This window comes from Callorhinchus milii, unplaced genomic scaffold (assembly GCF_018977255.1).
Source record: "Callorhinchus milii isolate IMCB2004 unplaced genomic scaffold, IMCB_Cmil_1.0 Scaffold8, whole genome shotgun sequence".
Classification (NCBI taxonomy): Eukaryota; Metazoa; Chordata; class Chondrichthyes; order Chimaeriformes; family Callorhinchidae; genus Callorhinchus; species Callorhinchus milii.
In genome coordinates this window covers 17,766,709-17,788,415 of record NW_024704749.1, presented here as the reverse complement: position 1 = coordinate 17,788,415, position 21,707 = coordinate 17,766,709, and the positions used below count along the sequence as shown (strand labels likewise).

The following is a 21,707-nucleotide window of genomic DNA, read 5'->3' as shown; positions in this document are numbered from 1 at the left end:
CAGTAACAAATGCAAGAATTATTATTAGTGCTGGAGGAGTATTGCATTGTCAAAGGTGCCATCTTTTGGACAAGACGTTAAGGGAAGGGCTGGGGTGGCTGGCGAACAGGCCATTAGCATAGTCAAGCATGGACATGATGAAAGCGTGGATGAGGGTCCCAGCAGTCTGAGGGAAGAGACAGATAGATACTCATCATTTTACCATCTTGCTGTGGTAGTATATAGCACATCAGATCTGGGATTTCTGCACAATCGATATGCTTCTGGAAGTTCTCCATCACTGCAGGTCTAACAGTCATGTTCTTTCCTGCAGTGCCACAAAGTGAGAAGCCAGTCAGCGGATATAAAAGACACTAAATAGTGTATAATTGGATAAAATAGTACAGTCTTCTAAAGCACGTAAAGAATTAACATGTGCCAGTCAACAGCAAGCTCCAAGGTGATACTATAACTGAACTAACACACTGGTGGCAATGAACCTTTATCGTGGAATGAATGTTCCAGGGTCTCTTCTGTTGTACTTCACCCAGACAGCTTGGGTCGTCAAAATACAGGACATCACGGTCCAACTCAATCTTTGCTTTACCTTCCAGCAGTGATCACTGACTGAGTGAGTGAAAGAGTGAAGCCCTGGTGGATTTCCCCATCCCCAGGTCTCAGGGCACACATTCCAATTCTAACACCTCTACTACCAACGCAGAACACAGAGTGGAAACAAAATCTGGGACATTCTTAGTCTCTCTGGCTCAGTTCCATACCTGTAATGCCTTTAACAACCGAGCCATCAGAGCAGCCTAATTTACAAGATGTTGCAAATGTGGCATGTGGATTTTGAGTATGGATCCTGGAGGAAATCTCTATGATGACTTTATTGGGGACCGATAACTTCTATACAGCATTGTCAGGACTCCTCGATTATGATATATGTTATGTGTTGTTATACAGAAGGTTTCAGGCTCTCTCAGCAATCGGAAATCATCACATTCATCCCAACCCTGATCTAACCAGATCGCCACACAGAATTAATTTTGACACTGGTCGCTTACCAAATAAAATATAGGAGTCGTGGCTACATTTCATGTGCTTGTAATGATGTACTACAGAGTACTCTTCATTAGCAGCTAAAACATTGAATCCTGCGTGATCCTCATCTGTGAAAGCAAAAGGGCATCAGGAAATATTTTAGTGCAAACGTCAGAGGAAAGCTTCTAAGAGTGTAAGGAGGCATACAAAATAATTCGATCAACAAAAACTGCACCGACCTTTCGAAACTGCCATGGAAGAGTTGGAGTGGTTTATCAGTATTCTTGTGCATGTTCCATCCCTGGACGCATTAACCAATTATGAAAACAAAACAGAGTTAGTAACTTGAAGGAATTACTGTAGGGAAATGAAGTGGGCTGGGGCTGGGAGTGATGGGTGGGGGTGTGTGACGGAAATCATTGATTCTGCTTTCACACAATATCCGCATGTGCGTATCTTCCAGCAATGGGTCACTTCCAGTGGTGGTGGTGAGAAGTGGGAATCCTGACTAAATGTTTTCTCCCTTTGAAGCGCTTTGGGACGTCCTCCTGACGTGAAAAGCGCTATATCAAATGCAAGGATTATTATTATTATTAAACAGTCTTGGTTGAGGACAGTTGTTGCAGTTCCTGTCAGTGTACCAGGCGAGATCAAGCACTGCCTCACCAAGTGGGTATCGAACCTGGGACCTTCTCTATCCACATGGCTCAACTACTGACTGAACAAATTGCTACTTAGGGGAACTGAATGTATTTTAAAGGATACTGAACTTTGCACAGGTTTTTTTTTGGTAACTTACCAATCGACCAAAAGGCAGATCGAGTTCTGGTCCTGTACAGAGATCAGGAGACTGTTCAATCCATTAAACGTTTCTCCGGAGTTACTGGCAATGGCGATGGTGTACCACCTCCCGAACGGCTTGAAGAAGAACATGAAAGGGAATCGACAGGGACTGAAACAAACAGGTAGCTCAGAACAGTACAATAAGCTCTCTGCAAAAAAAAAAAAACAACTCCCTTCCAGTTATAACATTGGGATTTCAGCGCATCTGACTGGTATAGTAAATGGAAATATCATACTTGTGCAGTCAGCGGGAATTGAATGTTGGAATCGAGTCAATTCTCTGTGGGGTCTCGGTTGTCCAGTGGCTGAGCCAAACCAGGCAGTGTTCACAATGGCAAGCTGTGTCATTGCTCTCAATAGCACAGCTATTTTTTATGTTTGGTTTGGGTTTGATAATAATCCTTGCATTTGACATAGCGCCATATCACAACTTCAAGATGTCTCAAAGCGCATCACAGGATATACCATAAAGTGAATTGACTGTATATTTTGGGGACGAAACGTTGCAGCCAATTGCACCCAGCAGCGTCCCACAAACAGCCATGGATTGAGTGACCAAATTATTTTTATTTATTTCGAAGGAATTATTACCCCGGAAAAGCGATCCACTGATCGACTGACAACCAGGTTCCTACTTACCGCTAGGTAAACAGCGGGTGGAGTAAGGAAACTTGCCCAACATTTCGCCCTGCTGGGAATTGAACCCAGGTCCTCTCGCTTGCGAGTGCTCTAAACACTAGGCTACAGGGCTCTAGAGAATTTCCAGGTCAATTGGAAGCATTTACCCTCTCTTTTTGCTCAGCGAGGACAAAATGTTTTTTTTTTAAAAAAACAAGACATCTCCCGACTACCCCAGAACAGACCAAATATTCATTCATGTCTGGAGACTGGATGTGCTTCCCAGACCCCTCATGCACTGAAGGATTTCTGCCTTATATCTTCTAGGCTCAAATAAGGAAGGACTTTTAAGAACATAAGACAGTTAAAAGATAATCAATAATCCTTGCAGTTTGAATTTGCACCTTATCACATCATCAAGACATCTCAAAGCACTTCACACGATTTTATTGTAAAGTGTAGTAACTGTGTATTTATAGGCAACAGCGACAGACAATTTGCTCATAGCAATGTCCCACAAATAGCCATGAAGTGAATGACAAATTTTATCTGAGGGATTGTTGGTCAAGACATCAGGAGAAACTCCCTTCTCTTTTTGAATGGGATCTTTAACAACCACTTGAACAGGCAGACGGGACTTAATCTTTTATTTACAGGATAACACCTCCAATAATGCAATGCTCCCCCAGCACTAGATTGGAGTGTCATCTTAGACTGTGAGTTCAAAAGCTTAATTTGGGACATGAAAGTACTGGTCAAAATATTTGTTCGTAGTCACCTTTCCTCGTTAACTGCAGAAAGGATTAAAGCAGCAACAGAGATCATTTGAAGATTAAACAGGTCTTGGAAAGGTAAGACACATGCCAAAAAAAAAACATTTGAATTGTTACACATTGTATATAAAAATATATATATAGCAAATGAGATTCTTAAACTTACCTGAAACAGATTGTGTAAGGATTCATCGATTGGACTTGTTGGGCAGTCAGTGAGTGGTGCAGCTGAAGACATCACTGAAAGCAACAGCACTGGCAAGAACAGTGAGAAGCAGCATCTCGCGTTCCACACTCTACGTACAGTGTACTAATAACGTGATCAAGTTCTACTCTGAGCCAGACCAGGGCACATCATACGGATAGACTGATTACCAACAAGACAAGCCTTTTAAGAACTTCCAACATTCTCCCCCCCACCCACAGAAACAAAAGTACCAAGCTCCTTGGTTGCTTACAATCCCACTCCATCATCACCTGGCAAGAGGTGAGAGCAGCAAAACAGAACATTTACGGATTAAAAGTAACACAAGTATTTACCAGAGCAGAAAGATTTCTGGAGAAGTGACCATTTAGGGTCAAGAATAGGGAAACGTTGTTCTCTTTTGGGACAGGTCCAGGGTGTTGTTCTGAGTTAAGTGGAGAGGGAACTGTAGTTGCAGTTTCACTCAACAGTAGACTGATACACTGCAAAATTACATTTGTACAGCTCCTTTCACGTCGCGAGGAAGTCCCAAGGTCCTGGACAGTCAGGGATTTGAACCTGTGCCGGGGGTTTGGAGGGCAGGAGGGTAGGGGTAGAAGGATGGCTGAAGGCGTGGTCGAAGAGGTGGGTCTTGAGATGTACCTTGAAGGAGGCAAGGGAAGGATGTGAGTGAGTGAAAAATACAGAGCGAGTGAGCAAAGGAATCTAAGTTTGTGAGATAGAGAGACTAAGTCTGTGTGTGTGTCTGTGTGTGAGAGAGTGTGCGCGAGTCCAAGGAAGCAAATAAAAATCTTAAAAAGGAATATATCATTGTATGTAATTAAAACAGAATCAGTTACACAGAAGGCTATTGAAAGAAAATCTAAGTACTGAATATTGTATCTCCAAAAATAATGATATAGCACTTTTCATGTCTTCTAGACGCCTCAAAGTGCTTCACAGAATATACCGTAAAGTGAAGTGACTATATATGTGTGGGCGATAACAACCATATCATAACTGTACTTTTCAGTTGTTGTATAATTCTGTGTGTATACATATTACACAAATATATATGTTTTATTTTCCATGCTTTTTGTTTTCACTTTAACATTTCTGTAATCCATTTGTCATTTAAAGGGACAAGAGAAACCGACCCAAGCCCAGAAACCATACCCAACAGAAGTGATTCTTAGTGGCTCACCGTGGAAAAGAAGCATCAGATTCAACTGATTGAATGAACGATTCATCCAGCAGTGATGTTGGGGTTCCAATTTTATTTCAGAAATACTGCAATAAATCTCAATTAAATATTGCATTTAAGATTCATCCCCAGCAATCAGATATGTGGTGGGTCAAATTATGGTTTCAACTTCTAACATTAGGGCTGATTAATTTTAATAAACACAGCCTGTATCATTTCAGGCTCATTAAATCAGTATTTAAACTCAAATGAAGGAAGCTATTGTCTTCTTTTTAATTCCAGAGTATTTTCTAACCAAACAATATGACGCTGTGTGCAGGAAGCAGCTAATCTTGAGTATTGAATGTACTCCCGCAGAGAGGATTGGGAAGCTGGAGCCAAGACATCAAACAAAAGCTTCCTGTCAGATGAGAGAATACTGCATTAGCCATGTGCTTTTGGCACAATAATTCAAGTATGTTTTATGCTAAATTATGGATTTTTTTGGTTAGTTCAGGAGGGGGTTGGGATGGGGAGAGGGTTAGTAGAATGGTTCTGTTATACTAGGAAACCTATAACAATGCTCAAGAGTAACCAGACCAAAAGATTCAGGTTTACATCTACATTTAGCCATTCAAATCAGAAAGGTTTGAGACCTTTTCCTATGTGAAAGGCATTGCACAATACAAGATGCTGTTCCTTTGCTACTGACCTGCCCGGAAGATAATAAGACTGTTCAACAACTAACAAAAGGTTTCCTGTTGACTACAGGAAATCATCATCTCCCGTCAAAAACACGAGACCATCTGACAAAGCAAAGTACATTTATTAACCTTCAAGTTGTTCGCTTATCAGAGGTATTTATAAAGAAAAAATATTTCTATACAACTGTACAAAACATAAAATTTGTGACATAAAATCAAATGGAATTCAAAAGCATTAAAAAGGTTATAACAAAGCAATATTGAAATGACCCTAGTTTACAATGGGATAAAAAAGGTTAATGCAGGATTATTAAATAAGATTTTATTCCATTATTAAACAGGATATCTTCACCAAGAAGCCATTATGGAATTAAAGTCAGATTATTCTTTTTCTGTTGTGCATGTTTGCAATCTCCCCTCCCAAAATCAATTTGGGAGCTCAACTGCAGTGTGGTCAGTCTTGGTCAAGTGCACCCAGTGTTTTTCCTGCTACCTTTTGGCTGCAATCTCCTCACATGCCAACTGGCTGCCCCACCCTCGATGCCCAGGGCCTTGGGACGTCTTCCTGACGTGAAAGGCGCTATACAAATGTAATTTGTTGTTGTTGCTTATCTACAGCAGCTTTCAGAAAAACAACCGGAGCAGAGAAGCAACTGATTTCAATGCCTCCAATTATTAATTTACAATGAAGCATCACAATTGCATTGCCCTTTTCTACCAAGAGTCCTTTCGCAAGGACAAAAGCAAGGAAATTGCAAGTTGGGCTTGTGCTTCTCGAGGAGTCTCAGAATAGCCAGAGAGCAATGTTATATTTGTAAATAATTTATTTTGAAGGAAGGAGACCTTCAATACATTTCATCCTGAAACCTGTCCCGCACGAGATGCAGGTTCATACGACACTCAGAGCCTCTGCTGAAGCTAAGATTGCAAAGAGTTAAAAAATTCAACAGTACAAAATTGAGCAATGAAACCATTGTATTTTGATGGTGTGTATGTGGGAGGTTGGGGTGGAAAAGGAAGATGGAGGGGTGGGAGGAGGGGAAAGGATGACAGTGGGGTTCACTTCACCACTAGCATGGTGCAAGGTGCACCAAAAGTATATTCACAGTGAAAGACATCTTTCAGTTAGTTCAGGAGCAAAGAACTGATTGAATTGGAGCTCATATAATGAGCTACCTTATTGCTTTTTGGCTGCACAAGTCTCAAAGCCATTTGTGCTATTGGCTTGGTGCTGACAGCGGGTTTCATTATTTTAGAATTAAATACGCCAAACAACGGAGGCTATAAAATTGCAAGGATGTAATTTGCTGATCCCTGCAACTATTTCACTTTAGGATATCCAGGTACCTGCCAGGTACACTTAGGAACCACTTGACAAGTTGGTTAATTTAAGATTACTCGTTTGTTTGAGGCCATAATTTTCACTATTAATGTTTTTTTATAGTTCATATTCATATAATATTAAGAGTTTATCATCATAATGAGGTGGGGTATGTGGTGTCCTGATAAGTATATATATAATACACACACATTATAGATAACATACACACACACACCCGTCCAGTCCCAATATTAGGAATCAAAGTCTTTCAGTCTAGTAAACATTCTCAGAGAGGTGATCGAGGACAGACTGGAGAACTGGTTAACACGGTGTCACCAAACACATTTGCATAGGAGGATTTGAGGAACTGGACATAGTTCTGCATGCTGCGATTGGTGCTCTCTGATTGCTCCAGACGGTCTTTCAGGTCCTGCAGGCGGCTTTGGCAACGTCGCTCTGCCTAAGAGATAATTTTGTGCACATGGGTAAATAGGTTTTATACCACCACCATTTCAAGCAGTATAGTAACTTTATAAATCTGATAACCACCTATTTCTCTATAAATCACATCACATTTCTACATTGATGATTATGTATGAATTCATTCCTTAGACTATCCTCTGTGTGTGTGTGGGGACGGGACATCCCCTTAGACCTCGAATGGTTACAAGGTGCTATACAGTTTTTGGCAACAGAATGTCAGAATAATTAAACTCCAGCAGATGGCTGAGCCTGCATTTTGTATGTCATATATGAAAATTGGGCAAGTATGCACTGAATGATCTGGCGTAACCTGGAAGTGGCACTGTCTGTGGGAGTTGACCCAGACCTGATGTACAATATTAAAATACACATTACACTGTTTACCACTTCCTCTGAAACACATTTCAATCACACAAACAGAACCACGTACATCTTCTTTGCTCCTGCCTAGTTGGGTCAATTCAGTCTTTGTTCTGCTGAGCTGTGTTTCCAGATCCAGAATTTTAGACTGTGTTGCTCGCTCCTTCGATAAAGCCCTGTCCCTGGTTTGGTCCACCTGATGAAAACAAAAATTAATTGGGCGACTTTCCCACTGTACATGGCCGATGATCGGGATGACATTATTTCAATGCTTGAACGAGTAGTACTGGATGTGCGACTGGCAGAATGGTACCAATGCACAAAGACAGGACAGAAGGGCAAAATACCACCTCTACTGTAAAACTGACCTGACACCTGGCCTCGTCCAGTGCAGTCTCCAGCTGTCTGGCCAGGGAGGAGCACTCGCGGGATTTCTCCTCCAGGCGGTGCTGGTTTTGGTGAATCGTCTCTTCCCGTTTAGCCACCACTTGAATCAGTTCCCGGTTCTGTGCTTCTCCATCATCCAACTTCCTGCAATTAGCCAAGTTAGCCCCATTCAGTGCTGAACGTACACCCAATTCAAAATCCTTACCTTTTCTTTCACAAGAAGTGACCCCTCAAATGTTCAAAAAACAAAACTAATTTTTTTATGTTGAAGTTTGATGAACTATTGCTACCACAGTACTCAAAAGCCTGACACTGAGCTCCAGCAACATTGCAATATTTGTATGTTGAGGCTTTGCACCTCCATTATTAAAATAACAACAACAAATTACATTTATACAGCGCCTATCACATTGGAAAGATGTCCCAAGGGGCTGGACAGTTAAGGATTTGCACCTTCTGAAGGTTTTAAAAGCTCTGCACAGCTATACCGACCTTGCCAGAGCGTCCAGCTTCAGCTGAAGGTGACGATTCTCTTCTTGCATGCATTGCCACTTTTCCCTGGCTGTACTCTCCTTGTCACCCTGCTGCTCGATCTTTAGGAGTCAGGAACCACTGAGATTTGAGATACAAAACAAAAAGGAGCCAGCTCACCCGGTCTAACAGCCATCTCCCCTCAGACTTGCCCAGACTACAAATTTTCTTGAGCAGGTGTGTTATATAATTATGGACGATTGGTTGTACGGTATATTTAGTTGCAAACAAAAAACCTGGGTAATTTGCCATACAACAATTCATTCTGAAAAAATTACAAATGCTATAGTTGAAAATTTAAAAGTGAACCTTTAAGTGGCGCCTCTGTACTGTGTGTGAATTCTGTGCCTCAAACCTGTGAAAACCCCTCCCTCATCTGTCAAGTCTGGCCTTAAAACCTACCTCTTCGACTGTGTCTCGGTCCTCTCTTTCCTGCACACCCCCACTTGTTCTGCCTCATTACCAGCGAGTGAGCTTTCAGCCATTTTGCTGTTGCTCTCTTGAACATCCCTCCGCCTCATCTGGTTTCAAAACCCATCTAAATACTCTCCGACTGAGCCTTCAGCTAAACCGTCTCCCCCCCGCAGCTCAGGCTCCCAGTCTGTCTTTGTAAAACACTTTGCCACATTCTCCCTAAATGAGAGGCAAATTGTGAAGCCTTTACCTTCATCCTCAGATCACATATACTGGCCGACTGTTCTGCTGTTTTCCTCTCGTACATGATCAGCTGCTCTTGGCAGTCCTGTAGTTTGTGCTCCGTTAATTTCAATAATTCAGGCACAGGTTCTAAATCGGTCAACCTGCTCTGCATCTGTCTCCTCACCTGAAATATACACAGTGATAAGCTCCCTAACGGACCTTTCAAATATTCACCAGCATAAATTTATAGAAGTTAAGCCAAAGCACCAAAAATACTGGACACAAAATTCTCAACTAGCACACAAGATCCAGAATATTCCAATTAATTAATTTCTTATAATAATACTTGCATTTGACATAGTGCTTTATCACGCCATTGAATATATTAGAGTAGAATGACTATGTATTTTGTGGTGAAACGTCTTACAGTTGCATGGGAGAGAGTGAGGCGTGTGGGGATGGGGGAGGAGAAAGAAAAAATACCAGAGAACCTTTACATTATTGCTAATTGTAAACTTAGGTTTCACAAGTCGATTGTGCAGGAGGATGGATGGAATAGTAACTGATACTGGTTCTGAAGCAGTGACCCTGGGCGTAAACACACACCAGCTTTCTCTCCTGCCCCCTCACACAATTTCCTGTCTGATGAAACAAAACTGAATACAAATGGCAGGACTGGAGTAAAATGAAATGTGCTACGGAAATCATACCCATGCCTGCAAATCATAGAATGTTTACTGCATAGAAGGGAAGCCTTTCCACCCATCACCCAGTTGAGTGGTTCTGGACACATTGCTCAATGAAGCTTGTGCTAGTTTCCTGGTAACTAATGTTAGTTGTCATCAATTAACCATAGCAACTGGATAATGATCAATTATGTCATTCTGTGTGTACATATCCCTAAAGAGCTTCAGCAGGTCTCAGTGTGCACTGCAGGGGCATGCATGCAACAAGCAAGGTAGATTCTCCATTTGGTGACTCCTATCCAAGCTGTCAGGTAGCTTTGAATACAGGTCAGACACTTTCTTCCTCCCAAGGGAGCAGGAGAGAACAAGAACATGCGTTTAAAGGACATCATAGATGGGATGTGCAATTTGCAGCTTGTTCATACTCGTGAGAAAGTGTAGCTTGGTTTGTCTTTACTGGTCAGCTTCTCATTCATTCCAGGCTACAAAAAAGAGTACCAGCATTTACCAGCTCGATTTCCTTATTCACATCTTCTTTCAACATCTTATTCTCCTTCTCCGCCATTACGAGTTTCATACAGAAATCATCAGCCTCCAGCCGAGTCTTCATCACCTGGAAGCATTTCAAACATCGAATCAGTATCTTCCCCAAAGAAAAAGGCAAACCAGCATTTATCATGAAACTGCTGCACTTCAGGAAAGCCACAAATGCTAACATTTTTGTTTTACCTAGAAGGTTCATCAATTAATGATCTGTATATCACTGATTAGCAATCAGGCACTGTTAGAATGGATTTTACAGACAAACAAAAGTTGTTGAAGAGAGTAGAAAATCTGACACTTTGACTGTTTTAAAGACTCCCCCCTTTTCCATTCCCAGATCTATTATGGATCATAACTTAGCCAAGACACCTTGCTCCCTTCAAACCAATTTTGTGAAAAATCAACGGTACTTGATGTTTTATTTTTAAAAAAGAGTGAAATCAGCATTTCTTACACCAGATTTTCTGAAACGGACTCTGATCGATGGAAGAAGTATTTGTACATCTGAAGGTTTGTTGTGCATATACCCAAGGTATACATTCTACAATGGAAATCTGTGAGTAATCACCTGAGCTTTGTAACTATCCACCAGTCCCTCATAGCGCTTGACAGAGAGTTTCAGCTGCTGCATCTCAGCCTGAGCAAATGTCAGCTTCTCCTCCACGGCACACATGCTGGCCTAATTATCAAAATACAGCGGAACACAGATACAGAACAGTATATCAATCAAGTCTTTTTGAGAAGTAAAAGATCGGTTTTCATACTGCTCCCAGTGCAATAAGTAGCAGCAGAGAATACTAAAGATTGCCAATTCCAGAACTAATGATCATATTGCACTAAAATGCTTAAACATAATCGGGATGCACAGAATCCTACGTAGCTTACTCAGTGTTGACCAGGAATCAAACATCCAATCTTCCAGCTGTAAACATTATTGTAATGCAAAAAATATATAATTTTAGAAAATTAAGGTATGCAGGAACTCAAAAACCGGGGTCATTCCATTAGGTTACAAAAACTGCAGTGAGATACGTGGTTTCCTGGTTGGAATTCTCAAAGGGCAGATTGGAAGCATGGTTTGGTACCTTGAGCCTCTCATTCTCCAGTCTAATTGAGGTGCTCTCAGAGGTCATGGCGTGCAGTCTGGTCATCAGTGCCTCCCGCTCGGCTCGAGTCTTGTCCTCCACATGTTGCAACTGGTCCATCAGATCTGTGATGCGTCTACACAAAATAGAGAAATGTTTAAAGAATCCCTCTACTCCCCTCCCTCCCTCCAAATGCATGGACTCTGGGCTGGGATACAGTCCAACACCACTTCGCTCTCTCTGGTACCTCACCCCAATGGCCAATTTGCATGTGTGGAAAAGGCTAATAGTGCATCCAACAGGTTCCAGCAATTACTGGACATCAATCAGCAGCCAATGCTTTCCTCTCCCTCATCCAAGGTCCTTCCTTATGCGGTACATGTATCAGTTCCACTCTGGGCAGTTGTGTCTTTTTAACCAATGGATCTGTTCTGAACCCCCCCAAATTTCTGAGTTTATCTTTTTCTAAATTATGAAATCTAAACCAGAGACATAAAAATCAGTCGTAGCCCCAGAACAGGAGTAGTAAAACTGGCTTATTATAGTTTTCTAGAGTTTTACTTGTTCAGTAAGCTGGTCTCCTTCTCCAGCTGATTTCTCTCCTTTGCCAACTTGTTGTGATGACACTTCCAGGATTCCACGGACGAGAGTGCATCAGCCAACTGCGTCTCCTGCAGATGAATCAAACCAGAGTTGATTTATACCAGAGTTGATTTCAACATCAGGCAATTTCTATGGCGCTTAACTATTATTTCTCAACCGCCATTACATTGAAAAATATTGTGGTCATTTGGCTTCTGCAGTAATATTTCCTAGCTTTTTAATGCTGTACATTAAGCCAACAGACGGATTAAGGTTTTGTATCTTTCCCTTGGATTCAAATCTCAAGTAATTGGTCTACTTCAATTCTAAAATTCCTGCATCTCCCTGTCACATGTTAAGTTCTCAATAAGCGACAAGCTGCTCATTGACTGTGTCATGCTACCTTTTCAAAAAGCTGGACACTGAGATGTTCTGCTGTATCCTCACTCCGTTCTGCTCGCTGTTTCTGAGCTTTTGTGGCTTTCTTTAGGGCCTCTTTGTCTCGATCTCCTTTTGTTTGAAACAGTCTCAGCTGTTCCATTAGATAGTCCATCTCCCCTTTCTGATGAGCAATGGTACGCTCAAAATTCTGGGGAGGGAAAACAATTAAGAAATTGCCTGGTACAGGGTTGATTTAGCTGTTCTCAGCTGGGATGCTGGAATGATAACAACTTTAACTAGAAGACAATTATTTATGATTAAAATAGTTCAATTATAGTTCAGAAAAGGGTCGGACCACCTAGAACTGAAGGTGGCAATCTTTAAAGGTTTGAGAACAGGTAGAAGAGGCCAAGAAAAATAGGACTTTTAAAAAAAAATTGGGAGATTGTGTATAAAGCAATGTAATGTTAACATTGTACAGTTATAAGGTCAGATAAAAAGATGTTATATGTAGCAAATGGTTCTGAATAATTCCCAAATGTTATCGCTAAGCAACAGCAATTGAATCAGTACATTCATCGCACTTCAAGCTACAGTCAACATTGCATAGCTTCCTTATGCTCATTAAGCTCAACAACTGTACACTGCCCTGAACAAAAGAACAAGTCCACACACGCCAAACAACTAACTACAAGTGAATCATTCAATCCAGGGACAGTACAATAGCATAAAGATGTCAAGAGAACAGACATTTGTAGGCAAGGGTTCACACAAATCAGTCTCAGACTACGAGGGCCATTAACAAGATTTTTCCCGTTAGAAGGGTTTTGCCCTCAGTCGTTCTCTGGTAATGTTAACCATCCAGAACTGAGAGGCACAGATTTTGGGATAAAAAAAGTATCTTTGGAAAAAATGATATACATTTAGGTGGAGGAGGGGATTCTTCCCCCTTAGTTTCAATACCAACTATTATTCCTATTAGGGCTCTCTTAAACCACCATTCTGGTACAATGGTGGTTTAAGAGAGCTGTGAAGAAATAAATCGGCGGTCAGTCCAAGAGTAGGAATCACAAACCATTTTAAGATACTTATGGTGTTAATAAAGAAAAGGCAATTTAAAGAAAGAAAAACAAACAGGCAGCAGTGGAAAGGGCTGAATGACCCCCTTCTGGGCAGAAAACTGCATATTTTAAGAACACAATTTTAAATGTTTCACATAAAACATTTTTGAACCAACAATTTTACTTTAGTATACCTAAACCACCAATATCTAAATGTATAGTGGATGTGACTATTGAACTACATATTAAAACAGGCCAATCTAAAGAATAATAACCCTCGACTGAAACTGGGCTACACCACATTTCTTTTGAATCTCAACAACATCATCGTGGTCACCCAGACACAAAGATAGTTGCTAACTGTGATCACCTTGATCTGAATAGCCATGCGGTTGTTTTCTGCCTCCTTGTTGCGAAGCTGGCCCTGGAGATGGGCTCGTGTGGTTTCCACAGTTTTGAACTGCTCTGTTGATGCACGAGCAGTGCTCTAAAAATGGCAACAACAAAAAAAGTGAATAATTTTACAGGTAATAATAGCAGCTCAAACAGGTAAGATCATAGAACTCCCGGTGATGTTATTCAGAAATGGAACTTTTGTAAAGGGTTTGGATATTAAATTATATTAGATAAGATACAGGACTCCACTTTTATACAAAATACATTTAGATAGCACCTTTCACATCAGGTTGTCTTCCCAAAGTGCGTTCACAACAAGATTGCATTTATAGAGAGCCTTTCATGTCGGGAGGACGTCCCAAGGCACTGGACAGTTGGGTCGGGACCCGAGCAGGGGGGAAACGGTCCGGGTGAGGGGGGGGGAAGGGAGGGAGCGAGGAGGGGGTAGAGAGTCGAGAGGGGAGCTGAAGGCACAGTCAGGTGGTTGGGCACCTGAAGTGGAAGGGAGGGGAAAAGATGGCCAAAAGCATAAAGAGGTTTGATTTGACACGTCTTAAATTCACCAAACAGATATAAATCATTATACTATAAAGGAAGACACTTCTTAGCAATGATTACATAAGCATGCTTGTCAGCTTGGCTCGGATGTTAGCACTCTCGCCTCGGAGTCAGAAGGTTGTGAATGGGTTCAGCCACACGTGTAGACTTAGAACTTGTATAGTCTGGGCTGATGCTCCAATATCGTGCTGGATGAGACATTAAACCCAAGACCCATGTGCCTGTTCAAGTGGAAGTTAAAGATCCCGTGGCACTATTTGAAAAGATAAAAATCCACCAATCAAAAATTGGTCACTCACTTCATGGCTGTTTGTGGGACACTGCTGTACACAACTGGGCTGATGAGTTCGCCCACAAAACACAGCCACACCACTTTACAGTCTATACCGTGAAGCTCTTTGGGGCATCCTCCTGACATGAAAGATGGTAGACCAAACATAAGGATTATTAAGATCATATCCTTACTGCTTACCTTTTCAGCTTCACATTGAGAAAGGAGATGTTCAATTTCTTTTTCACTCTCATGCAGTTTCATTGACAAGCGCTGAGAAACAACATAAAAAACAATCATTAAGTAGCTTGGATGGTAGGTTACAAAGTTAATGAAGCAACCTTTGATATCAGGTGATTTTATTAACTGCTCAAATGTTTAAAATATTAAATATTAAAATGTAGCACAAACCCACTGTATCTATGACCAGAAAACTATTTTACTCCATCTATCATCTGAGAAAAGCTATTTCATCTCACATACTTAGAAAATCCTTATTTTACTGAAAGCTAAATTTCTTTCTAAAGCAAGTCTTAAGCCAAGTGTCATTATTTCAATCAATGCTGCCGACAGACACTGCATTATCAAGGTTCCAAATATTGTACTGAAACACGAGACTTCATTTGTGCTGCTCTGTGAATACAGTATACTGTGGAAAAATAGAGTAATGCCAAAACTGAAGTCATGTCTGTCTTTCAAAGAACAATGTTCAATTGAATCAGCTGAGAACCACATGTTGCAAATACTGACATTTAGCCTCTTCTACTTGTAACCTTTCTTTCATAATCTTTCGCCCCGAACAATCTCACTAAGAGACATTTATAATACATATACAGTGGAAGCTGGATGCATCAGGATGGACATTTTGTCTGACATAAGAGGTATTCGAGATTAGCCATCAGATGGTTATTTGCTTTATATTTTATTATAACTCCTATTATAACTTTAATTGCACCACCTCATAAAGCCCTATATTCCGTGAAAGAGAAAGCCCAGGAAAACCTGAGTCCAACTAACCACGTTATGCGCCTCTGACTGCGATAGTTTTTCAAACAGCGTTTCTTTTTGTTCTGCCAGTTTCAGGATATCCGTCTGTTAATAAAAAAAACATACTGCAGTAGTTAACTGCCCTGCTCAACTCATTATCTGAACAGACCATTGTACGTCTTTCCAAACTCTGCATACAGCCTGTGTAAATCTTCCAATTCCCAATATTAGTTTTACAATTGAAACACATTTTGTATATGCACTTCATGGAATGCACATTGTTAATTGTACAGATAGCTATTGAATAATGGCCTGATCAAACAGGCTTTCAGTTCTGCAGGATCTTTTCCCTTTGCTGCTCTCCCTGCCCCCCATTTCCATGTACGTAACCTCTAATAAGATCTGATTCACCGCGAGCAAACCTCAAGAGATAATTAGAATGTTTCTCACACCCTCACCTGCTGACAGTGCTGTTCCTTAAGCATCTTTTGAACCAATCGATTTGATGCACTGAAAGTATTCAGCTTCTGCAATAGCAGCCCCTGCTGTCTTGCCAGGACATTTGCCTCAGAAGCAGAAACAGATTTCTCCTTAAAATACAACGATAAGGAGTTTAAGCTGCTGGAAAAGGCAGGGTTACTCACTGGAAATGCAGTAAAACTGTGCTCTCTGAGTAGAGTAAGCGGTGTATTCATACAGTGAAAAATGTTCCTTACAAAACACATTAAAATTTACTGCTCTTGTCCTTTGAGGAACCTTAAAAATAAGCTAATCAAATAGTTTATTCTATCTCGTCCATGTAAAGAGGAAACTTTTGGCTGAAACTTTCTATACCTCCCCCCAAAACCTTCTCCTTCTTCCCAAAGGCTTTTTTCCTAGGGCTGGTGGGAGGGGGTTAAACATGACTAACATTACAATGTTAGTAAATCTTGGATAAACTTCTTTGAAATGTTGAGTCCACAGAATTCAAGCAATTTTTGTTCCATGAAGAGCAGCTTTTGGGCAGTTAACACCTGTCCCCTCCATCTTATTAATAACACACAGGGTACAAACACAACTCCAATTGACTATAACGATCCTGCTCTTTATAAAAGGGAAGAATAAAGAAATAGAATTAAGGGCATCAAACTAAAAATACTCATGATCTCCTTAAATTGCTGAGGTCATTCTTCAGATGGTCAAGAAAATATGATTTATTAAAGGAAAACTTTACTAAGTTACCCTCGCATTTTCTCATCTGGGAATGTTAAATAGTCAGTTTGGCTCACTCTCCAGCCTGGGTCAGAAGGTTAAGGGTTTGAGCTGCACACCAGTACTCAAGCTCATAGTCCAGCCTGAAGTTCCAATAAAGTTTAAATTAAAGAACAAAGGCAAATGATACTCACGTTGCGCAACTTGCAGATTGTAGAGGACAGAGCAGCGACCTGTTTGCTTACAGCTGCTCCATCCATCTCAACCTCAACAAGTTTCGTCAGCAGCATGTCTTTTTCCTGATGCAAGCGTTTCCTTTCAGAGCTATAATTAAATCAATAGTTCATGGTTAACCACTTTTCCACATACATATTGATCACTACAATCCTACCAAATTAAAAATGTTCTTGGATAAGTGATGCAAGAAAGGGCTGAACAACACACAGCATATTTCTAGATATACTATATGTTATACGTTACATAGCATATAACCTCACAGCACGGATGCCGATCCTTGACGTGTCCAACGTCTTTGGACATCCTCTCGACCTGAAAGGTGCTATACAAACATAATTTGTTGTTGTTGTTGGTCAAAGTGTTGCTTCCAGCATTACTCTTATGATTTTCAATTGGAAAATAGATTAAGCTTCATAATGTACAATTTTAGTTGGATAATAATAATAAGCCTTACATATAAAGCACTTCACAGGATATACTGTAAAGTAGATTAACTGTGTATTTTGTAGGTGCTACAAACGGATTGATGGCAACACCGATGCCCATTGAGAGAGGATGACTGGAAGTAATGAGAATAACGGCAGATGATATGAAAACAAGCAATTTTGTACCAACTAATGTCAGATTCGTCCGTCATCATCTCAATGTTCCTGCGGAGCATCTGGTTCCTTTGCTCTGTAATCGCCAACTCCTTTGTAACCCCGGCCAATTCCATCTCCTTCTCTTCAATCAGTCGCTTGGATTCGTTCAACTCTTCCTCTCGTTGTTCCAACAGGTGACCTTTCTTCTCCAGTTCAATCTAGGAAACATCAGCACAATTAGAACTCTCCCGCTCACTTCTTCACTCGCCAATAATGGTTTCCACAATCTTACTGCCAGTCTCACATATCCATCTCACATATATTTTTCCGCTAAGGATTATTATTATTATTCCTCAACATCCTGACTGCTGATCAAAATATTGCTCAATATTTGTCAATATTAATTTGATTTATTCTGCCACATTATATAGGTGAGTATCTATGTTATTAGAATATTAGACTCAGGATGAAGAAAAACTAAACTAAAACTAAATAACCAAATGATCTTAGACTCCAAACCATTTTAAATTGCTTTCTCTCCCATACTCTGTCCTAATCTACAGTAAAGCTTACTTCGTTTTTCAATGTTCCCACTTCGTTCATAAGACTGCGGATTTTCTTCTCATACTGGTTCATCTTCTCGTGCACAGCATCCTCCTCCTCTGTGGAAAGGTCACTCAGGTGAAGTGTGGAGTGCAATTTTTCACCATCAAGGGGAGTTATTTCTAGGCGATGGGTTGGTCCCTGGGATGTGAGAGGTTTACAAAGGAATTTAAGATACATTTGTGGAATATTCTTACCCTTCTCCCTCTTCTTATCTTAAAGCCGGTCAAGAACTAGGAGCTATGGACAAATATACTGAAAGGTAAACTGACAGCTTCAGGCCCACATTTTAAAGTTGCAATGTCCCCCAAAATTCAATTAGTTATTAAACTCAAGCAATTCTAGATCTCATATTCGGGAGGGGGATGGTCCTCGACATTAGTGCCAACTCAGAAATTATTGTGCTAGTGCATGAAATTTCAGTTTGTTCACAGACGATTTGAAAGTAAATACACCGTAGAATTCTGCTAGAGGAATGTGGTACAAACCTCCCATTTGTAGCCAGATTCTCTCAATGAAGTTTTTCCCGGTGGAATCCATGGGGCCCTCGTCTTTACTTTGGCTGTTGCTCGCAGGTTCCCACATTCAAACGCTCCCTTCAGCTTTTGCTGGAATTAAAAATAAAAAAAATTGTACATTTGGTTATCATTCAAAGCAAGATCGGACAGAATTCCACCAAGAAACACATCTTTAAAAACTGGCATATCAGTTATTGATTTAAATAAAGTAATAACAAGACTTGTATTCGATATAGTACCTCATCACGTTGTTGAAACATCACCATCAACAACAATTTATATTTGTTCAGTGCCTTTCACGTCAGGGGGATGTCACAAGGCGCTGAGGTAGCTCAAATAGCTTCACAGGATTTACTGTACAGGATAGTGACTTTGTATTTTGTAGGTGAAGTGTATTTTAGTGCAGAAATGAAGCTAAAATAGTCATTGAAAACCATATTTAAATGATAAGGAAAAACTTTTCTTAAAAAATAGAAAGTGTGTTTACCTGGACTCTTTTTGTTGGTGATGGCTTTGGACTCTTTTTCACATGAACATGTACAGGAGTGGTTTCATCTACGTGAACATGGAGCAGAGGAGGCGTTCTAGTCTTCATCTCTCTTCTCAGCTACTCCAAAGGGACCCAAAGAGTAAAATTATTCAGAGGTCCCGTTCCAAAGAACAACAACAAATTTACTTTGTATAGCACCTTTCATGTCGGGAGGACGCCCCAAGGCGCTAAAATCGAAACTATTGCATAATAGCAAAAAAAGCTCCAGGTATAAATGTGTAAAGACCGAGGAAAATATAGTAAAACATATCATTGGGTGATGGAATAAGATTTCGCACCACCCCATTTAGAACCTCCAACCCCGCCCCCCCCCACCGACTTTAATGAATTTGTGTTGTCCTCAAGTGATTTTTACATGACAGAGGAAAATAGTCTACTTTCCTTTTCCCTGCCACCCACTATTAGCATTCAAGGTCAGGTACTTGAGTGCTTGGATTCAGAACTAATGCCCAAACAATGAGCGTCAGCTCCACCTTCAGCAGAATATCCCCAACTGCACAAGTACCCACCAACTGCTACAGCCTCTGAGTGAAATTGCCTCTTATTTGGGCTTTTCTTTCTGCTACCTGCCAACCATCGAACAGGCTGAGACGAGCCAAACTTATTTTGCATAAGACCAATCTGATAGCCAACAGCGAAAGACTTTGATCCCAGATAGGACTCGGAGGCAAAAGTGCTACCCGCTGAACCAGGCTCCAACAAGAGGCAAACCCGTAACTCAACTGCTTCCAATAATTCACTCAAGATAAAGGGGAATAAAAATAATAAGATCTGTCTAACGCCAAGTGCAAGAATGACACTAAACACAAGTTGGCCTGCGACACGCCTTCATTGATAACATCACCATCCATTTGAGGTCACAATGAAATCAGAACGAAATCAGAACGTTGTTAGCCTGACTTACCGGCTCGTCCTAAAATAACATGCTTGGTATTTCTCACCGTTATCGAAGGCTTCACGACCGCAAACTCAAAGCGCTCACGTTTCAGGAACACCCCCCCCCCAAAAAAAAGTTGTAACCATAACTTTAACCCTCGGTAAGTTACTGATCGTCCCAACTGCAATCTACCCCCCGCCCCCCCCCACCCTCCCGCCGTTCTCTCCCCCTCACACACACACACAAAAAATATACCTCCTCTCTTTCCCCACAGCTACCCCCTTCCCCCCCCCCTTAAAAATCTGGTCAAGCAATCCACTGTTGTCGGACACCCACCCACTGCCCCTTCGCCCACCCCAACCGCCCCTTCCTCCCCCTTCCGCGCACAACAACAACAACAACTTGCATTTATACAGCGCCCCTCAGGCAGGTTAGGGTCCCAGAGCGCTTTGGGACATACACACACAGAGCTGCACAGATACCGCCCCCCCCCTCACCACCACCACCGCTGCCATCATAACCCCTCCCTCCCTTCACCGTCTCCCACTCAAAGGCTCTCCCCCGTTGAGGACGTTACGAAAGCTTTGCCAAACAGTATCGACCCCCTCAACACACACACACACACACACACACGCGCGCGCTCTCTCTCTCTCTCTCGGCCCCCGGTAGCCCCTCACCATGCGAGACGCCGTGTCCCCCTCTCTGTGCGGGCGGGCGGGCGGCGGCGGTTACCGGGCGGCGAGGAGCGCGAGGCACCGGCCACTGACAAGTCTCGCGGCTCGCACTTCCGGACGCTCCCGCGCCCCGTCCCATTGGCTCATTCAAATCCCTTTAACGGCTCTACTGGCCCCTCCCCCTCGCGCGCTCCCCCCTCCCCCACCCCATTCCCCTCGGCCCATTTCCACTTCCGGGTCACCGCTGTCGGCTGTGACATTGCCATGGAAACCAAACCAGGCCTTGTGCCCCCCCCTCCCTCCCTCCCTCCCTCAACCGGTCTCCTTTCTGCCCACGCCTCACGTCACCCAACAGCAGCAGCAGTAATAACAGTAATAATGATAATAATCCTTGCGTCTTGATGCGGCGCCTCATCGCGTCTTCCGAGACGCGCTCGAACGAAGCGCTTCACGGGTGAAGCGTAGTGACTGTGGGCGGAAGGCGGCAGCCCGGGATGGGAGTGATTTTCCACACGTTGGCCGACGTCGCCCGCTGCCGAATCGCTTTCGAGAGCCGGGCTGGATAATAAGGGTACATTCTGCACCGTAATAATAATACTACGACTAATAATAGTCCTTGCATTTGGTACAGCGGCTTTTATCACGCGGTCGCGACCGCTCGCAGCTCTTCACAGGATCACAGCGGTTGGTGGACTGACTTGCGTAGCTGCCAGAAATGTCCCACACACAGCCACGGACTGAGTGTCCCAATTCTATTTGGGGGAATTCATTGGCCAGATTGTCGTCTACCAGATGGCAATTATCTGCTAACCACAGTCCAAGATGATCCACGCACACAAAAAAAATAATCCGTAGCTTTTAAGAGAGGAGGAGACGG

At 41.9% G+C, this 21,707-nt stretch overlaps 1 protein-coding gene across 1 annotated transcript; it reads right to left on the bottom strand.

Annotated features, from left to right (window-relative positions):
• Positions 1 to 5,431: 5,431 nt before the first annotated feature.
• odf2a (outer dense fiber of sperm tails 2a) lies at positions 5,432 to 20,906 on the bottom strand. The gene is made up of 20 exons (XM_007900245.2): positions 20,834 to 20,906; positions 19,217 to 19,336; positions 18,700 to 18,819; positions 18,182 to 18,352; positions 17,639 to 17,826; positions 16,985 to 17,114; positions 16,058 to 16,189; positions 15,630 to 15,704; positions 14,814 to 14,885; positions 13,758 to 13,874; positions 12,349 to 12,534; positions 11,925 to 12,034; positions 11,364 to 11,499; positions 10,847 to 10,957; positions 10,244 to 10,348; positions 9,075 to 9,233; positions 8,372 to 8,472; positions 7,861 to 8,023; positions 7,563 to 7,688; positions 5,432 to 7,109 (listed from the first exon to the last, which is right to left on the bottom strand). Exons 1-20 carry the CDS (start codon positions 20,834 to 20,836, stop codon positions 6,936 to 6,938), a joined length of 2,499 nt encoding a protein of 832 aa, XP_007898436.1. The 5' UTR covers positions 20,837 to 20,906; the 3' UTR covers positions 5,432 to 6,935.
• Between the last annotated feature and the right edge of the window lie 801 nt (positions 20,907 to 21,707).

Bases quoted from the DNA above. Each gene is read 5' to 3' on its own strand.
- odf2a (XM_007900245.2), bottom strand. The intron at 18,353-18,699 runs GTTTGTACCACA...CTCACATCCCAG, and splicing joins AATCTGGCTACAAATGGGAG to GGACCAACCCATCGCCTAGA. The intron at 15,705-16,057 runs GTGAGGGTGTGA...TTTTATTAACAG, and splicing joins AGGAACAGCACTGTCAGCAG to ACGGATATCCTGAAACTGGC.